The following is a 19775-nucleotide window of genomic DNA, read 5'->3' on the forward strand; positions in this document are numbered from 1 at the left end:
CGTTGCTCGAAATGAAGTGTCCTGAAAAAGGAAAATTTCGTTTCCTCCCCCCCCCCCCCTTTTTTTTTTTAACGCTAAAAGGCATATTGGAGTTTTGTACTGTAAAATTCTTCAGGTATTTGGATTAACTCTGATAAAATTATAGGTGGTTGTAAGGGAGTTTATTGTGCTTATAAATTGTAGTGGGGCTCCCTGTAATTTGTTGTAATTAATTCAAGAGTTCAAGGGCAGAAAATCAGGATCAGGTTGTGGCATGCCTTCCTTTCTTGCTAAAGCATGCCATTACTGGCCTTTTTATTTAAGGTTTAACTTTGTGTTTGCAGGTTTATTTGAACTTGAAGTATCCAAAAAGTATAATCACTCTTAACAAAAAGTACAAGTACAGAGGATGGACCTGTTGTGGTTGGGGGTTCCTTTTTAAATATAGAGATTGGTGGATACTGTAAAGCTGCATCTGCTGGCTAAGCCTCTTGCAGAAGGAGTGCGTGTTTTGGAAGGCTTGTGTCATGTCTGCGGGCTGCAACAAGGCCTGGGTGCATGTCCGTGCTTGTGGCCCATCAGAAATGGCAGGAAAAGAAAAACACTAGCGGAGCACTCCTTTACAATCCAAGCTCAGTCTTTTGCTGCCGATGAGAATGCTGAGTGTGATGCTGTTATCTCCTGTCTAACTGCTAAGGGTTTCACTCACCATCCATTTAATACTGGACACCAAAGAGCCACAACACTTTGATACCAGGCTATATGGAAGCAGCTGTTTATACATGAGAGGTTATAAAGCGTGTGTTACCTTCCTAAACGGTCCCTTGTCCATTTGCAATGCGTATATTCTTTTCTTTTTTGAATGCTCAATTTTCCTACAGAAATTTGACCTCATTGACTGATTCATGCCAGGAAAAAAGCTTATTGTTCCTAAAGTGCTCATACTTTGCATTTATATTTGAAATCTCCTGCCAGCTGTGTAAAGAATTGGTGGAGGTGGAGATCTGAAATTTTAATAGACTGTCTTTCAGGGAATGCATACAAATGAACAACTTTTTAGTAGTAAACTGATGAGATAGCAGTGGTAAACAACAACTAAGCAGTGCAAAATTCTGATCAGGCTGGTTTTAGGTGCTCAAAGGTTTTCCCATTCTAGTATCCTTAGCCAGGAGTTGACTGCGTAGCTGGACCTTAACCTTTGGAAAACATTGGCCTTTGGTAGGAACTTCACTGGTGTCCTGATTTCAGCTCGGATAGAGTTAATTGTCTTCCTAGTAGCTGGTACAGTGCTATGTTCTGAGTTCAGTATGAGAAGAATGTTGATAACACACTGATGTTTTTAGTTGTTGCTCAGTAGTGTTTAGTCTAAAGTCAAGGATTTTTCAGCTTCTCAAGCCCAGCCAGCGAGAAGGCTGGAGGGGCACAAGAAGTTGGCACAGGACACAGCCAGGGCAGCTGGCCCAAAGTGGCCAAAGGGGTATTCCATACCATGTGATGTCATGCCCAGTATATAAACTGGGGGGAGTGGGGGCGGAGGGAATCGCTGCTCAGGGACTAACTGGGTGTCGATCGGCGGGTGGTGAGCAATTGCACTGCGCATCATTTATACGTTCCAATCCTTTTATTATTACTGTCGTCATTATCATTATTAGTTTCTTCTTTTCTGTTCTATTAAAGCGTTCTTATCTCAACCCACGAGTTTTACTTCTCTTCCCGGTTTTCTCCCCCATCCCACTGGATGGGGTGGGGGGAGTGAGTGAGCGGCTGCGTGGTGCTTAGTTGCTGGCTGGGGTTAAACCACGACAACTGATCAGATGCGGTAGCTTACCTTGCATTGTGTGCCTCATTGCAGCTCGTAGAGCAAGCCAGTCATTGAGGTTGTGTATTATTTGTCGGTATGCTCACAAGTTGTATATCAAAACAAATGGAAAGTGACCATCATTGTGAAATTAGCCTGTTTTAGCCAAATCCCCTTTTCTCCCCTTCAGCTATGAACTGTTGCTTTTGAAGAGAGAGATTGAGCGATGTGGAAGTAGGTGATATGAACTGTATTTTGATCTGTCCTCCGTTTTCAGTCCTACGTGTGAAAATGATGCTAACCCAGCATTGTTCTGTCTCATTAGGAAGGGGAAAAGGAATGACACAAATCTTTCCATGTATTTCATTTATTTTATTTTTAGTTTCAGTCATGTTTTCCATCCAGCTCCTGGAGGAAACGAGGATGTAGACAGTTGGATGCTGCTTTTGAACAGCCTCATTTCTCAGTTACCTGAAGCTAACCTTGACCTACCTTATAAGGTTATTATGATCAAGGAGTTCCTACCCTAGAAACTGGTATGACTGTGTTTTTACTATTAGCATTGACAGTTTGAGCTTCTGAAGGAATTTCCTCCTGCATGTGTGACAAAGGCTCTTTCGTCTCCTTCCCTTTTTTTTTCCTGGCAAGTCTGCTGATCTTTCTGAAGGTCTGTGACAGGGTGTGGTAGACTTGTTCTCAATAATACCCTTCCAAAAATATTACCCTTTAGTAGTGGAAGCACAGCCGTTGCTTTTTATATTCTACCACAAATCCCAGATAAATGGCTATTGTCTAGTACTGTGAAACATCAGACTTTCACTGGGAGAGAAGTTGATGAAATTCCAGAGGAGCAAGCTGGAGATGTTCTGTTTATCAACACTATCTAAGTTTTTTTTACAATGGCAAAGACAAGGTCTTAGCACTGCGTTACTGATAATGACATCATCAATGTATGTACCTCTTTTTTTAAAGTGCCTTTAGATTAAGATGTGCTGATTGAATCCTTGCATCTAAAATGTGTTTCAGCATGCTCAAGCCCAGAAATCGTAACAGCGTCTTTGCCAATATACTGAACGTTGTATCTGAAAAGACCAGTCTTGTCTACCTGCCTGCCTTTCTTGCCATATAAAATCCAGTCCCAAGATTGCTGTCAGTTTTCTTGTAGTATATTGAGTGACCCACATGAAATAAGCAGCATCTAATAAGTAGTACTCTGGGTTGAGACTTGGGAACAAAACCTGTATCTCCCAAATCTGTCTTGGTTTCCTGCCCAACTTTACATGAGTAACTTCACCAGCCATGTGCCACTGATGCTCTATTTATACAATAAGGCTAATGATCATTAGTACTATTTAAAGTGTGTTTTTCCCAGAAAAGCAACCAGTAAGAGTTAAGTATTATTATGATTGTCTCAAATATGTGATAAATAAATAAAAATAACCTTTTGGTCATTATCAATTAGTTCCTTTGCCCATTGAACAGCAGAGTCATTGGCTCATCTAACTCAAAGGCTGAGAACACATGAACCACCCTGTGTTTAAAATAAAAAATGGGTTTCTCTTTAAAACATAGTATATAGGTATCCGTGGAATCCTGTTGCTAAATAGTATCAAAGCCAAAATCATGGCAGATTTTAAGGTACGAGGTGAACAAGAGACACATCAATATCAAAGTTAATGCTTAAAATAATTTTAGTAAACGATAAAAGGCCTCTGTTCTGGAGAAACTGCTTCCCCTGTGGGCAGATTATTGCATAAGTGTACATTGCAGTGTCTCTGTTCAGAAGTATATTACCATACTAAGATAAACCCAAATGAGCTGAGTTGGACTGTTGTTGTGATTCAATGAGACTTTTATTGTGTTCCTAATTTTAGAAGTTCATATTGTACTCAAATTGCAATTAGTTTTGAAGTTGGAAAAGAGCTGAAAGTCTTGAGCTAAACCACTTGTGCGCCAATCTGTTTTTCCTTTGAGTCTTAAAGACTTGTTATTTTGGAGAATGAAACAGTAAAGCAGTTCTCTCTTCCTCCAGAGAAGAAGTTGAACTACATAGCTATGCAGTTATCCAATAGATAGGCTTAATGCCAAAAAGGTACCTAATGAGTTATAAAGAAGTTAGTCATGCCAGTAATTGCATCATTAGAAATTATTTTAAAGGCATTGTACCTCTTGGGTAACTAATACATGTTTTGTAGTGGTTTGTGTATTTTCAGATACATTCAAGGTATATATTTGTTGGTATTGAAACTGTAATGTATTTATTCATACCGGCTTGAAATTTCCAGAAAAACACACTGACTGATTAAAAAAAAAAAAAAAAAATTTTTTTTAAAAGTGTTTCCTGCTGCACTAGATACAATGCGTATATTCCAAACCCTTCCTGTCCCTGATGTACAGAGAAGGAAAGTAAAACCAGGGAAAAATAACAAAAATCCAGACCAATCACAGTACAGCATTCAAACAGTATTGAACCTTATTATCTTGATCCTGTCACCTTTTTGTATGAACATATAGATATATGTATGTGTACGAAATATATATTTAGTTTGTAAATCCCTGGGGCAATAAGCATTTTTGTTTTGTTCTGGTACATTTCCTAGCAGAGTTGGGTGCTGCTTGATTACTCAAGGCTACCGGGTCCAATAACATTGAGTAGTTTATTGATGAAGTATTTGCCCTGTGGTTCTTTGTGGAAGTCACTAGTAGGAAAATTGTGAAGATGCGGTGCACCAGTGCAATTACTCTGCAAAACTAACCCATATTCTTAGTTTTGTAAACCATCCTTTAATTTCTGTACAAAGATCTCGCTTCCATTATTGATCGGGTCAGGTTCTGCATAGCTTGTGGTATCTGAAGCATTGGTCATTGAAGAGAATGGAGATCAGTAAAATTAGCGTTGCTTTCTGCATATGTAAAACAGCAACAGATGTTATACATCAGATAAACAGTGCTGATGGAAGGGTACAATGAATTCAGTGACACTGTACAAACACCCACGTTCTTTTTTGAAGTGACAGGAGAAACAAACACGAATCCTGATCTTGGGAGGTCTATGCAGAATTGTATGGGCAAATGGAGTTTCTCTACATTTACGCAGCTGTAGCCAAGTCTGAATCTGGGTGTTACAATTAAATTTTAAACCAGTAACCTTATCTGCTGCTTACTAATACTATTTGTGGTTTTTTTCCTCTGATGTAGTATGGATTGCTAAGGGTTGATTCTGCAGATGTTGATTCTGGAGTTCAGATATCTCATAGTTGTCCAGTTGCACCTTATTTACTTTATAAAAAGTGTGCTTTTTGATGCAATACATGCAAATACACTTTTAATGTTTTCTGTGTTGGCTAAATAGAGTTGTGGGAAATTATATCCTTATAATTATGGCTTTGTTCAGACTTGTTGTCCACTCCCATTCCCCTTGGAATTAGCTACAGGCTGGCAAACTGTAGTAGCCTTTATTGTATTGAATACACAACAGCTTTGCTAAAAATGTTTAACCCAAAATGAGCAACGAAGGTGAGAGATTTCAGCTTGGCTGTGGTGGTGTCTCTTCTGCCCTGCACTCCCCTAGTATGCCAGAATGGCTCTGTGATTAAAGCTTTGTAAGTCTTAATTTTGAATTTCTTGCCTTTTATTATTTGGGGGTGCAGATTGCAAACTTCTCTTCTGTTCAGTTTCCGTATGCTTTCCCAACTAAACCACCTAATAGGAGGCTTATGAAATGCATGTTTTTATCTGCTCTTCTGGAACAGCTTTCCTCAGTGCATCTATAGCTGAATCATTTTTAAAATGTTTGATTTCCCTCAAATTATAGATCTACTTTTGCAATCCAAGCGAACAAAGAGCAGTCTCAGCTAGCATAGTGACATAATAACAGCATTTAACATAATTTCAGATGGAGGAGCCTCAAATGCTTGACGGAATACAGGCCAATTTCTCCTCTCCGTTGGCTGGGCAGGGAGCCTGACCACAGTTTTGCAGCACGGCTGAGCCATGAATCTGTGGCTGGTGGAGCTATTAGAGCCTTCCAGCAGAGCTTCCTCCGGGGTATGCTCCTCCTCATCCTTGACGGTGGAATTAGCCGCTCCAGTTGGTTGGTGCCTTGTGAAAGGAGATGTCCCAGTTCGTGCCTTATGTGGCTGCAATGAGAGGAGATGTTAGGGGACACCTTCGGTGGGTGACCCTTGTCACTGTCAGTCCAGGGGTGAAAATGAAGCTGGTACAGACCAGAGGTTTCTGCCTCAATCTTCTTCAGTTTATATTGGCACTTCCATTGAAAAAGGTGTCAGAGCCATAGCAGGTGATTGCTTTTCAGTGTGTTTGCCTGTGAGAAGCGACAACTTTCTCCGTGAGGTTTTTCCTGATGGATACACTAGTTAATGTCAGAGAGCTAGTTATATACGTCTTTTGAACTCTTACTGCGTGTCAATCTACAATATATAATAAATCCTAAACTTTTATTCTGCTAGTGTTAGTAAATGCAATGCCGTACCATAATGTTGTAGAATATTCCTATTGAGATTTTTAAATGTGATCTGTTTGACAACCAGGGTGAAACACCTGTAAATAGGCATCTTTCTCATAAAGTGGGTGCTGACTGCTGGCTTAAAACAATTTTTCTAAAAGTATTGGCAACTAAAATTGCAATTAAAACTCCACATCACTGTTCCTTTTGAAAGTCTTGGTCGTAATATTTGATACTACAGGAACTGCATTGACATCATATTTTTGATGACGCTTACCTAAATAATTCTTTCTATGGTTTATATATAGTTTTGTGGGCACTGTGGTTGAAATCATGGCTCCACTAAAGCTGGTGACATTCTTGACTTCTATAGAGCTAGGATGTCACTATAAGATTTTACATTGTTTTGACTTTCACGTCGTCCTTAACTTTGTGTTTAACAATAGCTCTAACTTTATGGAAGATGTGGATTTTACATTTGTTCCGTTAAACTAGAATATTTAACTCATGCATGTATACGTAGCACTGACATAAATAGCCTGCTTTTGGGTTTACAAGTCTCGAAGACCAGATTCAGCAACTGGTCACCTGCATACTTGATAAAGCAGCTTATGTCAAGCTTGTATGAAAGCGTGTGTATTTTCAGAACTGGGATTTAGTCATTGCAAAGAAGTAGAAACAAGCTGATACGTCTCTTGGACTGAGCAAGTATGAAACCTGGGGCTGAAGAACAAGGCTCAGGCTGAGAAGCTGTATGCTTTTTACACTGCCTTTCTCAGTCAAATTTCAAAATCCCCTGAAGTTTTAATCTTCATCAGGCTGTGTGAAAGCCAAATGTAAGCATTTTAAATGAGATTATCTTTTTCCTGTTTGAAAATGTTCTTCTGCCTTTTGTAGGGCAGAGAGGGGAAGAGGAAGTTTTTACTACTAAAACCAGTAACCCAACAATTACCTTTTAAGCACACGTAAAAACTGTGAACTCCGAAGGGAACTTCTCAGAGGTGAAGAATACGTGCAGAGGCCTTCCTTCCCTGAGAGGATTTCTCTGCCCTGCGGTGCCTGCAGCCTCTCCACACCTTGCTGCCTTGAGAGTGCGGGTCTGGTCAGAGCGTTGGTGCTGTCTAGTGGCAAGTTACTGCATCTCACGTCGCTGATGGAAGTTAACTGAAGAAAAATGTAAAATGCTGCATTTGATTAATAGCCCTCAAAGCGTGTCTTAGGTTACGCTGGTTTTGAAGCACGTAGGTATTTTCTAATGCCTCCACAGAGAATTCAACAGTAACGTTTGTGAGTATAGTTAAGGCAGTGCAGTCCCTGTAACATGGGTGATGTTACAGTGGTTCTCCTTTCCTGTTGGGACCGGGAAGGTGACTTACACTCTAACTGAGATGAGAACAGTTTCTTTGCTATTCCCAAAGGTTTGAAGGTAAGGTCAGATGTGGTGTGCTGTTTGCAGCCGAGTCCAGTTAGGAGTTTACTGCCCCGAGTCTTTCTGACCGTTCTTTGCTGTCTGCCTTGCAGAGATTGCGGTCTCAGAGACTGGCTGGCATGCTTGTGTACCATTTCTTTCTAACCCAGTTTATCTCAAGCAATTATTTTTTAAATCCATGCCACTTTAGGCGGATGCCCTTTGTGTTAGGGGGTGAGCAGGCATACAGCTGAAGGGCGCGGTAACCTCATAACCTGGTTCAGCTTGGCATATCTGGTCACAGTCTGAGAAACCTTTTTACTGGTTTGGGGGGTTTCCTAACTTTGGTCACCCAGGCGCATCGGTTACTATCAGCAGGTCTGGGGATTGGGTGCATTGAGGCACATATGGACTGTGGCTACACTGGTATACTACCTCTACCTTTGGGCTCAGACCTGATGAGGAGTTGCGTGTCGGCTGAGAAGGAATTGTGTTTCATCTCAGTTGGGACAGGTTACATATGTCTGCACCAAAAGTTTAAGCTGATGGACGCGAGATCATTTTATCGCTGTAACTCAGCTGTGTAAAAAAGCTGTCTCCACTGGACTTTAACCTGATATGCTGGAGGGACTGGTATATATCCCTGCTGCTTTGACCAACTCTGCTGTGGGTCTGGTCCAGTTCAGCAGATGAGAGGGATGCACAAATGGGGACAGTAGCTTGTTAAGCTTTCTGTGGAAAGCTTCTTGTTTGTCTTAATCTACTCTATTGCAAATGTAAGGTGAAATGTGTGAGTTCTGTTGCTGTGGTTAAAACCAACATAGTTTGTCTTGTGATTAGTTACTGCAGATCAGGAAGGGCATGATATTAGAAGCTGGTTTTGCTTGATTTGTGTGTCTAAATCATCCTTACAGATAAGAGATGCCAATTTAAAAAACTTTTATATGGGCCATAGTTAAAGTTATGTCAGTAGGCCAAAGTATATTGCTAAAATTCTGTTTCTTCTATCAAAATGTTGACACTGGAGCAAAAACAATAGAAGAAATAAGGAACAGCCTCTTTTTGTATTGGTGATTGCAAGGTCTTCAGTAACCTCTACAAAATCTGTGGAGGAAGTAATCCCAGCAGATGTCCTTCTTCTGTGTGGTCTAGTTAACACAGATTAGAACTTTTTATTTTCCTTTTCATCCACCTGGAAGCATTGCACATGTAGGGATCATATTGATTTGTTTTCGTAATGTGGAACTTCTGAAGCCAGGTACAGATTGCTGTTTAACAGCCTGACATGTTTGTGGTGAGTTTTTCTTGCTTTCAGCAGTCTTTTTGTTCTGCAGAAAATGTACAATGTATAGATGTTCTAATTTGTGCTCTTTTTCTGTTTCTAGGTATCAGTATTACCTACAAGTGAAAAAGGATGTTCTTGATGGCCGATTACTTTCTTCATTGGAGCAGGGAATTCGACTAGCTGGTTTGGCAGTGCAAGGTAAGATGATGTGACCTCACAGCCCTTTTCCAACCTTGGCTTTTTTGGTTTGTTCTATATGTTGTCTGGGCACTAACTAAGGCCTCATATGACTCCTACTCACAACAGCTGGGTTTTCTATTGATTTGAAAGCGCATAGGTAGATTGCTGTTGATGAAACACTCACACCCTCAGGGTGGGAGTGATGGACCACATCACAGTGTTCAACTTTCCTATTTCTAAAATCCCTGTAAGTGAGTCTGAACAAAACTCCAGTTCTTCCAACCCCAACCACGGGGTACTTTGCAGTAATGAATTTGCTTCACGTTCTCTGGTTTGAAATGCAATTACATCAAAGAGCATAGCAGCAGCTTTAATTTTGCCTTTAATTAAAAACTCGTTTTGCTGTATAGTGCTATCTGAAGTATGAAAGAACACATGGCCATAATTGTTATTTGAGTTATAAATTAATAATAAACTACTTCTTACAATGTGATTTTTATTCTGAGCCTCCTAAGGACATCAGTAAAAGTGGGATCATATAGCGTATATGGACAGAGGAAGAAGCCCTATATTTGGAGAAAGTATGTTTCAGTCTATCCATGACTGACTTTGAGAACCGAAGGCAGAGTTTCAGCAATCATGCTCTGCGCATGTCCCCTCATGAGATGGAAGGGGGAAGCATATACATAAACAGCAAACATGAAGATCTGATTCTTGAAAATTAAAGGTTCAGTGGAGAGTAATGCTATTATGATCTTTCTTAGGGCAGTAGAAATTCTGTTTTAGTATCTTGGTTAAAAATTGAAGAAAAAATGTTTCCTGACAAATCTTGAAATGTTTTATGAATGAAGGAAAACATATGTATAAAATTCCATACTGAATCTTGCAATTTAAGTAAATGAAGTTTTTCTAGCCTGTAAGTTAGGGCTAAATAAATGCTGACTATGTCACTGGTCCAGTGTTTTCAAGCTTTTTTCCTAATTTTGAGAGTGAGTCACTCTTTGTAATCAGTTTGAAGTAATCACTTTTATTCTGACTTTTCTACATATTCTACTACATTTCAGAGACCATTGCATCAAAATGCTGCACCTAATCTTGTTTGCTTTGTTCCTGACCTTGTATTACTCCCTTTGTCCTTTGCATGTGATGCAGCGAAAGATATTTGAAATACTCATTTCTTTTAAACTTACAGACTCTGTTTCATGTCCATTTTGATTTCTTTCTGTTTATGTTAAAACATAACTCTGAGGTGAAAACAAAATGAAACTGCATTTTTGGCATCCTGCAATATGTGAAATTGTCTAGAAGCTTTGGAAGAATGTTTAGATAATATGATTTATGGTGGGGATTTCCAACTTCTATAACATAAGAATCTTGTAGATGGCGTTTCATCCAGTTCAATTAATATAAAATAAAATCCTCCTAGCAAGACATTCTTTTGATATAAGCTGTTGTGTATTTAACAGATAGATAAATATAGGCTTTGTTTTGTATTTTTTAACGTAGTTTAGCCTTTAGGAAGCATTTTCAAAACTCCACAGTTTCAAGGACATTTAGACAAGAATCCTCAGCCCAATATATGAATGAATATGAGCATGGAGATGAGTACCTCTTAAAGAGATGTAGAAGAAGTAGAAAAGCAAGTAGAAAGGTGTGGGCCAGTCAGTTAAACTGACACAATGCCTGTACTGTTAATATTGGCTGCAGAAGGATAAGACCTTCCCTCCCCACCCCAAACCATGCTGGTTGTTGACAATCTTTAATAGAATTGTCTCGTGGATTTTAACCTCCCAGGCTGTAAAATTAAGCATCTCTTGTACAATTGTGTAGAATTGTAGCAGAGATAGGTTAATTTTTTTTTTTTTTTTGCCTGGTCTGGAAACATTGGAGAAGTAAAAGTGTGCACCATTTTTAAAGAGGCTGAGCAATCCCAGCCTTGTTAGATGGTGGTATTAATTCATGAAGGCTACAGAAAAAGAAACTCTTGCACTCCTGATGATTAAGCATTGCAAATGATCATAATATTACAGATCAAAAGAGAGAAATTACTTGTTGGCTGTTATTTGATCTGTGGTAATAACACTTATTTTCAGACCTCCATGTTAAAAGCTAAAGTACAAGCAGAAATCTTTGTGCTGGGTTGTGGCTTCAGAGAGGACTCACCCACTTGAAATTAAGCATCTGTGCAAAGGTCGAGTGTGGTCTTAACATGTGTGGAAAGTGCTAAAATGAGTAATTGTGTTGTTTTTTCCAGCGGATTTTGGAGACTATAATCAGTTTGAATCTCATGACTTCCTCCGAGAGTATGTCTTGTTTCCTATGGTGAGTTCCTTCTCCCCCTCTTTTGTGGTCTCTTATGAATAATTTCTCCATGCCTCAGTGATGGCCTTGTTGATAACAGAGTAAAAGCACTAGTGCTGAACTATTAATAGTGGAAATAAACTTTGCTCCACAAAACTTGCAATATACTTGATTGTATCTGAATGAATATATGCTGTGGAAATTCCACCCTTCTTCAGTTCCTGTTAAGCCCCCAGTAGGAATAGGTGTCAACAAAAGAAATGTACTTCTTTGAATCAAAAAAAGAATTTGTAGCTTTTAAAAAGGTGTATATTAGCAGTACTGCAGTATTAATAACATGGCATAACAAGGGGATATGAGGGCTGCTGATGTAGTAAATGTGATGTCACAGGACAAATCATGCAGCCTTTCCTCAAGAGAACGTGAATTTACATCAACTGACTATTAGACTGAAGTGAAGCGTGAATCAGGTCATCTCAAAATGTTCTCCAGGGACTGTGCTGTAAATTTGTTTTAAATTTACATTGGAAACTAGCGAATAACTTGAATGCTGAGGGAAGTGTTGTAGGTCACCAACAATGTTAGAAACTCTGGTGACAAATGCCGAGCTCGTGCAGTCCATGACACTGAGCCTTTCTGAGAGGATGGCATAGAGGAGGGGGAAAAAAAAAGCCTGCTGAGGTTGAGGCTGGCTTTATCTTGGATGAACAAGTCCATCAGCACAAATCTTGAGTGTAAGCTTCATAAAATGTGAAGGATCATGGAATTCTTTCTAACTGGAAAAAAAATTTGGAAGTGGGGTGGGGTTCCCATGCCCGGAGTGTAGCTGCCTAGAAGTTAAAGCATCTGGTTTCCCTCTGCAATTAGTGGAGCGGTAGAGGGAGAATGATTCATCTCGCTGTAATTTGAAGGCTTGGGAAACGCACTTCCAGACGCATTTCATCTCATTTACTGGTGCTCTTTGTACAGAAACTGCAGAGGATAGTCCATTCTCAAGTCCAAAAAGGTGACAGCTGCACATTATCTTGAAGTGAAAGTGCAATTTTGAGCTGGTAGACAGAGTTCAATACCGCTTGAAAAAGAGAGTCAGCAGGAAGAAGGGGAATTAATGTATAGAGATCTGAATATGCCTTGTATAGCTAGAATGTGGCTTCAGTATTGACCTTTCACTAAGAAACTTCTGTTAGCCTGACTAGTGGAGCAGGATTTCTTTGGTAGGCTGCCGTCACCTATTAATAAGTAATTGATGATCGTGTGCATAGTTGATGGCTTATGAAGTTGTGTAAGATAGCCTAAGTGGGAAAGAAGATGGCTGCAAATATAAACAGAGAAATGCGTTGTCAAGCTGGCACTTTGTAGATTACTGAACTTCTGCAAAGTTCTTTCAATATATTGATACTATTTTTCTATTCAGAAAAAAAATAGGGGAGGGTTTAGGCCTCTAGATGAGCTTTAAGGTGGTTAATTTCTATGTGGTTCAGCATTTTACTCTTTGGGCCCATCTCCTAGAACCTCCATTTTTGAGTCAGCTGCCTACATCGTGTTGTGGTCAGCTCTCTTCTGTTTTGCATGTGCTCACTTTGTGGTATCTTGCCTTTGGTCCATGCTACTATTGCTAAATTTAACAAGATCAGCAAAGTGTCTGCTTCCTACAGTCTTCAGAAGCCTATTCTTAAATCAACTGTTTCTCTAGACATTTCTTTACTTGTCTCTGCTCTTCTGGGGAGGAGTGGATAACATAATAGTAAATATTTCACTGCAAGTTCAGTGACAGTTGCTAAGTGCTGCAGATTATAAACTAGTCCTGAAGCAAGTGGGAGGATTTGGGTGAATCTTGGGCATAGAAAGAGCCTCCAAAGAGAACATTGCTATAAATTCATTAGTGAAGTGAGCTGGTGGATGAGGGAGGGGCAGCTACGTTTGTACTGTTTGATCTTGTGAGGCTACAATGTGTGTCAAATGGCATTTCTTCAGCAGTGAAAAGAACAAAGTTATGTACACAGTACACCCCACAGGTGTGTAGCTGTGCATAGGCATGTACCATGCCATTTTTCATTAGCACGTTACCACTTTCACATTTTTTTGTGGCAGAAGCAAGTATCAGAGGGAGGGCCCCATTGAGCAAGAAACAGGCAGTGTATTTAAGTACATTACATGCAGCCTTAAGGCTTTTTAAAATAAAAATAAGAACTTTGAGGTTTTGTAAGAAAGTTTTTCAGCTTCCTTTTTTTGCCTTGAATTTATGAGCAGACTTCCTTTATTAACTTGCTCCCAATTATTTCAGAATTGTTTCTACCACACATTATTAAATTTGCAGAAGACAAAAATGTCTGTTCAGAAATGTGTTGCAAACATAAAGTACATTTTATTACATATTTGAAGAGGTAGCAAAACTTTGAATCCCTTTTAACATGGGGAAGGGAGTACCTGTAGGTTGCAGGACAGAAGATACCCATGAGTTCATTTTCCATGGTCTGTGCATTATTTGGGGCTGTTTTAAAAGGTGTATATTCATTTGTAGACTTCCAAGTGTTTTTAAAGACTTGTTTAGTCCTTATTGAAAAAAAGATCCCTTATCCGTGCTCTATACTTTGTTCTCTATTTTAGAATAATAAGCACCTTAGCCCTATTTTTAACAGTATCTTTTTACCCTCCCCCAAAAAGATATTAAAAAAATCAGACACTCATGTTCTTCTCACATGTTTTCAGCATCCGGTGCTCTGAGTTTTCAATGTAGTTGGTGGTAGGTCCTCTCTCTGTAACTACCTGGAAGAGCGTAAACAGGAAACAATCCTGAAACATCTGCCGTCATAATTCCTGTCTTGCATTTTGTTGTATCTCTCTTTGGATGACTAGTTTTCGATTCTACTTCATATTCTTACAGGAGTGGACCCAGGATGAAGCTGTCCTGGAGGAGCTGACTCAAAAGGTTGCTCAGGAACACCGAACTCACAGGTGAGCCTGACGTGTTAAGGTTTGGATTTTTTTTTTTTTATTATTTATTATTTTTCTATTGTCATCATCCTCCTAGTACTTCCCTTCCTCCCCATGCTTTTCTGGCAGTGGTAAACTAGCCTATGTTCGTGTTACTATTATGCTATGTCTCACGGGATTTTTAATTAGCCTATTACAAAAGATTATCTGCCTCTTGTGAACACAAAATGGCCGAGGAACTTAATCCCAAATAAATGAGCATTTGCACCATAAGGTTTAATGAGCATGTGTAACACTACTTGCACTCTGTAGTTGACTTCTTTCTCTTCTTGGTTTCATTTAAATCCTGATGGTGAAAGACCCTGTGACTTGATCAGGGGTGGTCCAAGGGTCTGTCCGAGGGTTTTCCCCCTTTCAAGAGAGAGGGGGAAACACATGCTTTCAGTGTAATGGAAATGAAAATACCAGGAGTTGGGTCTTAAGTCTCGTGGTGGAAAAGATACAATACGGTGTTACTAGGTAATGAGCTAGTAGTGTATGTATTAGTGCTTCAGTACAAATACCTTCTTTGAAAGAAGCCTCCTTACATGTCATCTAGGTGTTTTGGTGGTGGAAGTATTCAAACCTGTAGAGTGCTGTTCTTAGAAAAATGGCAGTGCCTATACGTCATTGGAAATATCTTTTGTGTTATATTATGAATTTGCATTTAAAGCTTTATTACATGAAATGCAATAGGAATATTATATGAAGGGTGCAGCACTCCCCATTATATGGCAGAAAATAGTTCTAAAGGGGTAAATACCAGCCTCTGAGTCTAAGACCATTCTCAGTCTGAGGTTCAATGAAAGCTTGGGCCTTTGATGCAACCAAAGGGTTAGCTTCCAAGCTGGCCATGAACAGGCCTGGTTCTGTTGTTCTCTCTCCCCCATGGGCTGCTTATGTGATCTTGGTTAACTCATAGACTTGAAAGGAAAGATTTCCTTCCCCTGCTGTGCTCTTGAGTGCTATTTCTGCAACACAAAGGACAAATACTTATCCTCACTTCAGCAGGTATATCACATTCCACCTCCTTTCTCTCCCTCTTTCTCCCAAGTATTTGTCTGGTTCCTATATCTCTGTTTGTAAGCTGTGGTAAGGAGGAGCAAAGAGGAGAAACATTAATAGTGGCCTTCTTTTGGAGCAACGTGCAATCTATTCTGACCTGCTTTTGAGAACTGAAATCTGTCTGAATTCCTGAGCTGTGACAGGAGCATGTGTAGACACGTGTGTAAAAGTTTTCAGCTGGTTTGTTCTCTATTATGAAAGAGAATCTGCTCAACGTTTGGATTTAGCGCCCATGTTGTTGAACAGCCAACTTGAAAATGTAGGTCTTCCCTTTTAAGTAATTTTAAGAAACTTCAGTGGATTTGTATACTATTTTTGCAAATTAGGACCCACATGGCTCAAATTGGCCATCCAAAACTAGGCACAGCCTGATGCAATGGCCTGATGATTTAATAAAGCCTGGAAATATTTGATGTGTACAGAAGAAACTGAGTAATACGATCAGTTAAGTTTGTTCCTCCTGTAATTTAAAGTGTGCTTTGTACCTTACCTTAGCAACATTTAGTAAAATTCCTCCCCTTGCTCATTATGATCCTCATGTTGAAAGTTAGTTCTGTGTTGTGCATTTCTAGGCAGTGTCTCCAGAGTGTCTTCTACAGTGGTTTGTGAATCTCCTATCTTTTCACTAGTATTTCTTGTGTGCATAGAATATTGAACCATTTGCTGCCTTTTGTTACTCTAATTGCAGTGGCATTACAGCAGCAGAGGCTGAGCTAATGTACATCAATGAAGTGGAACGCCTTGATGGGTTTGGACAGGAAATTTTCCCTGTGAAGGTATGTTAGTGTATATTATAAAGGAACCTCTGAATCAAATGATGCAGAAGTCTGCAGCGACCTTTGGAATGCACGCAAGCTGTGTTTGTCCAAAAGAGACAGGACTTGTTTCACTGTTCTGGAGAGTGAAATGACTGCTGGTAGCTTGAATGGACATTGCAGCATGAGGGTATCTTAGGCCTGTAGCATTACTTCTCATCCACCAAAAACCTTTTCACAGAAGAGGTTGCTGTGTGCTAGCGCCTGCTCGCTTGGGAAGCAGAGTTGCTCCTTGCTTTTCTTCGGGTGCTGTCTGAGGGAGAGTGGCTGGGGCAAATGAAGCTCAGCTCTGGTCATCTTTAACAGGATAGGAAGATAAGACCTTTTCATGTCTTTCTCAGTTGCTATTTACCAAGCATTAACTTTACCTTTCCTTAGTTTCTTACATGTGCACACAGGTCCTCCACACATTTAAAACTGAGAGGAGGTTTCAAGGTTTATTCTGCATTTGTAGTCGCTTTCCCTTCACTGGAAGCCCCTTTCTGCCCTGAATGGTCTGTCTGGCCTTACGGAGCACATGCCACCATGATAAAGTTGTGCTGAGAAACAGAAAACTGCTGTTAACAACATGACCCGTTTCTCTTTGCTGACCAACCCAGCCACCGTAAGTGGTGTACTGCTAGCAATTTTTCTGCTAGTTAAAGATGACTTGGAATTTAAAACCAAACCAAACAAAGAAAACCACACACTAAACAAAAAAAACCTTTCTGCTGAAGTCAAAATTGATCCTTTGGCCAGTCTCAAAACTGGCCTGGAGGGGAGGAGCTGAATGGCAAAAAAACCTCCTACCCAACAACAAAAATTATGGAATGTTTATTGACAGTGAATGAAATCAATGTTTTCTTCGAATTAATTCAGATTAATGCTGCATGCTGCTGCAAAGGATTTCTCTGTTGGAATTGTCATTAGATATTGTATGTCATTAAGATAAGCATGAAGAGTGGACTGGGTGCCCTGCAAAATTGCAGGAAGGTGTTACCCTGGTACCAAAGAGCAGCGTGCTGGCTTTGTAGACGAATGGAACTGCATTCAAAGGGGGAAATGAAAGATTTCTCTTTTGTTCTTGTCAGAAAACCCTGTTAGAAATACGTTTCTCTTTCCTTCTATATAGATATTTGTGTGTATACAGATGCACACATGTATAAGTGTACAAATACATACGTTTTCCCCAACATTTTCCTAATCTCTTTGCCTTCTAAAGCTGCCTCTGGGACAAGGCAGAGGAACGTGTAGGCCTCTAATCAGACTAAACTGAAGACTGTCAGCCGTAGGACCTCTGCTGACTTGTAGTATATGTGGAAGAATGCTGGCATATGTGGCATTGAAAATCAGTGCATAGGCTGGGGCTTGAAAATTGGCATCCATCACTTGTTTGCAAAAGGCCTAACACTTAGAAACAGGTGCAGATACTCCATTGTTGCCTTAGGGGATCAAGTACAGCAAGGCCAGGAGAACAGCTCTAATCTGATCTATTAAAATGCAGGGGCGCCTGATGGTTTCTAGAATTTGCTCATGCATAGTGCATTAACTTCTCTCATATCCTTTCTTCTAGCAATTCTTTTTAACCACACTCTTTGTGTTAGCATGATTTTTATTTACCACTTTAAAGTGTGAATCAATTGCTATATATGCAGCTGAGGAGGAGTTGGTTTTGTTGATAAATGTAGAAAAACCTCTTTGTCAACAGCATAAGCTTTTGTAGCAAAAAAGAAAAAGCATTTTTAAGAAAACAGTTGATTGCAAAATGGAACAGGAGCACATGGTTTTCAAACAGGAGCCTGCGAGGAGACATAGGTAGGCACAAAACCAACAGAACTTCTGAAAAACAGTGCAAGAACAGTGGATGCTGTGTTGCATGCAGATTAATATTTAACCCAATAATTGAAAAACAATGGAGGATGTATCTGTACAGAGATACAAGTACTTTTTAAGGTGACATGCTGTGAACTTCTACACGGAGTACTTGAAGGAGGAAGTGTGAAGGGTATAGTCTTTGAGGAGGATTCCATCTCCAGGTGTGGTTTTCTGAAATCTCTACATGTTTTAACAGATGACTGGAGAAATACTGGAGAAATGTGAAAGAGGCCTATTGCTTTTGGTAGTCGTACGGACTCAACAGCTAAAATCACAATGATGGGGAATGTGGTGTGCATGTTATTTGATAGAGGAGAGCCTTGGGCTCATTTACACTTCATCTGGTTTCACTAATCAACAGAATGAATCTAGTTAAGTGCTAACTGTGTTGAAATAATGAAAATCAAGAGTCTGATGAGCAGTACAGTATAGGTTAGTCAAGAGTTAGTCCTGCATTCATCCTGAAGAAGGGCTTCTGTTTGGTAGTTCAGCATGCATTCATATGCATGTATTGGCCAGTTTCTTTATTAAACTACATATATTATCCTTTCTCTGCAGGATAATCATGGAAATGACATACACCTCGGTATTTTCTTTATGGGAATCTTCATAAAAAACAGAATTGGAAGGACAACTGTGATTTATAGGTAAAAACTAGGGTCTTCTGTATTTAAAGCGAGTTTCTATTCAGAGCTCCATGTGTGGGGGTTTTTCCTTACTTATATATGTGACTTCAGTAGTGCCAATCCTCTAACTAAGGAGTAGTCACCTCGCTGTTTTCTGGATTGGTCTCTTGGCCATAAGAAATGCAATAAAGAATAATTTCTGATGTCTGAATGGGTTTGATGGCAAGAAAGATAGTTGTCTGTCATGTATCTTGTTCTACTTACAAGGCTTTGATCCTTTTTCTTTTCTTGCCTTTATGTCTGCTTCTTCGATGCTTCTGAATGCAAATCTGTGAAACCTCATGGTTGTCAGCCAACATTTTTGAAAATCTGGTTGCCATATTTAGGTGCCTCACTAAAAAAAAAAAAAAGCTGACCTTTCTCATTCCGTAATTTTGAAAATCCTGGCTTTGTCATGTGTTTGTTTGTTCTGCTGTTTATTTTGGTTGTTAAGAATCACTTAAAACTTTTCCGTTAACTTTCTTTTGTGAGTTTTGTTACTTCTTATAAAAGTTTGTTCTCTATGAAAATGTTGCTAGAAATCTCCATGATTCCGGGGAGGCCAGGGTTTCACTCATTCTTCTTTGCTACTGTTCTGGTGGGTATTTCCATTACTGTTGGTGTTAACTTGAAGTAAATTTTTGCTAGTCCCTGTTAGTAGAATACGAACATTTGTGAAGCCAAAAAATTGTGGTTTATGAGGTGCACTAATTTTTAGTTGGTAGCTGAGGCTTGTATCAGACTTGAGCTGGAATGTTGGGGGTTTTTGCCTTAAAAGGGCTTTCAGTGGTCATCTTAAAAAATGTTAGGGCTCCTTTTTCCACAGAGCTGATGTTTTGCATATTTAGTTTTGAGAATAAATTAGATAATCCTTTAACTGTGCCAGGTGACAAAAGCAAGAAGTTTCTTTACATGTAGAAATGATAGTTGGTTCTGGGATCCTTATTCTTTGGAAATACGTTCTTCAAGCATCCTGCCATGACATGA

The 19775-nt window shown here is 39.6% G+C and overlaps 1 protein-coding gene across 1 annotated transcript in view; it reads left to right on the forward strand.

Moving 5' to 3' along the window:
• Positions 1-19775, forward strand: part of PTPN14 (protein tyrosine phosphatase, non-receptor type 14) — a 72869-nt gene that overhangs the window by 25582 nt on the left and 27512 nt on the right. Inside the window, exons 3-7 of the mRNA XM_010576391.1 lie at positions 9036-9133; positions 11370-11437; positions 14301-14371; positions 16143-16230; positions 18682-18770. Of these exons, the coding sequence (XP_010574693.1) occupies positions 9036-9133; positions 11370-11437; positions 14301-14371; positions 16143-16230; positions 18682-18770 (414 nt within the window). The remainder of the gene's footprint in view (positions 1-9035; positions 9134-11369; positions 11438-14300; positions 14372-16142; positions 16231-18681; positions 18771-19775) is intronic.

This window comes from Haliaeetus leucocephalus, unplaced genomic scaffold (assembly GCF_000737465.1).
Source record: "Haliaeetus leucocephalus isolate CR32 unplaced genomic scaffold, Haliaeetus_leucocephalus-4.0 Scaffold526, whole genome shotgun sequence".
NCBI lineage: Eukaryota > Metazoa > Chordata > Aves > Accipitriformes > Accipitridae > Haliaeetus > Haliaeetus leucocephalus.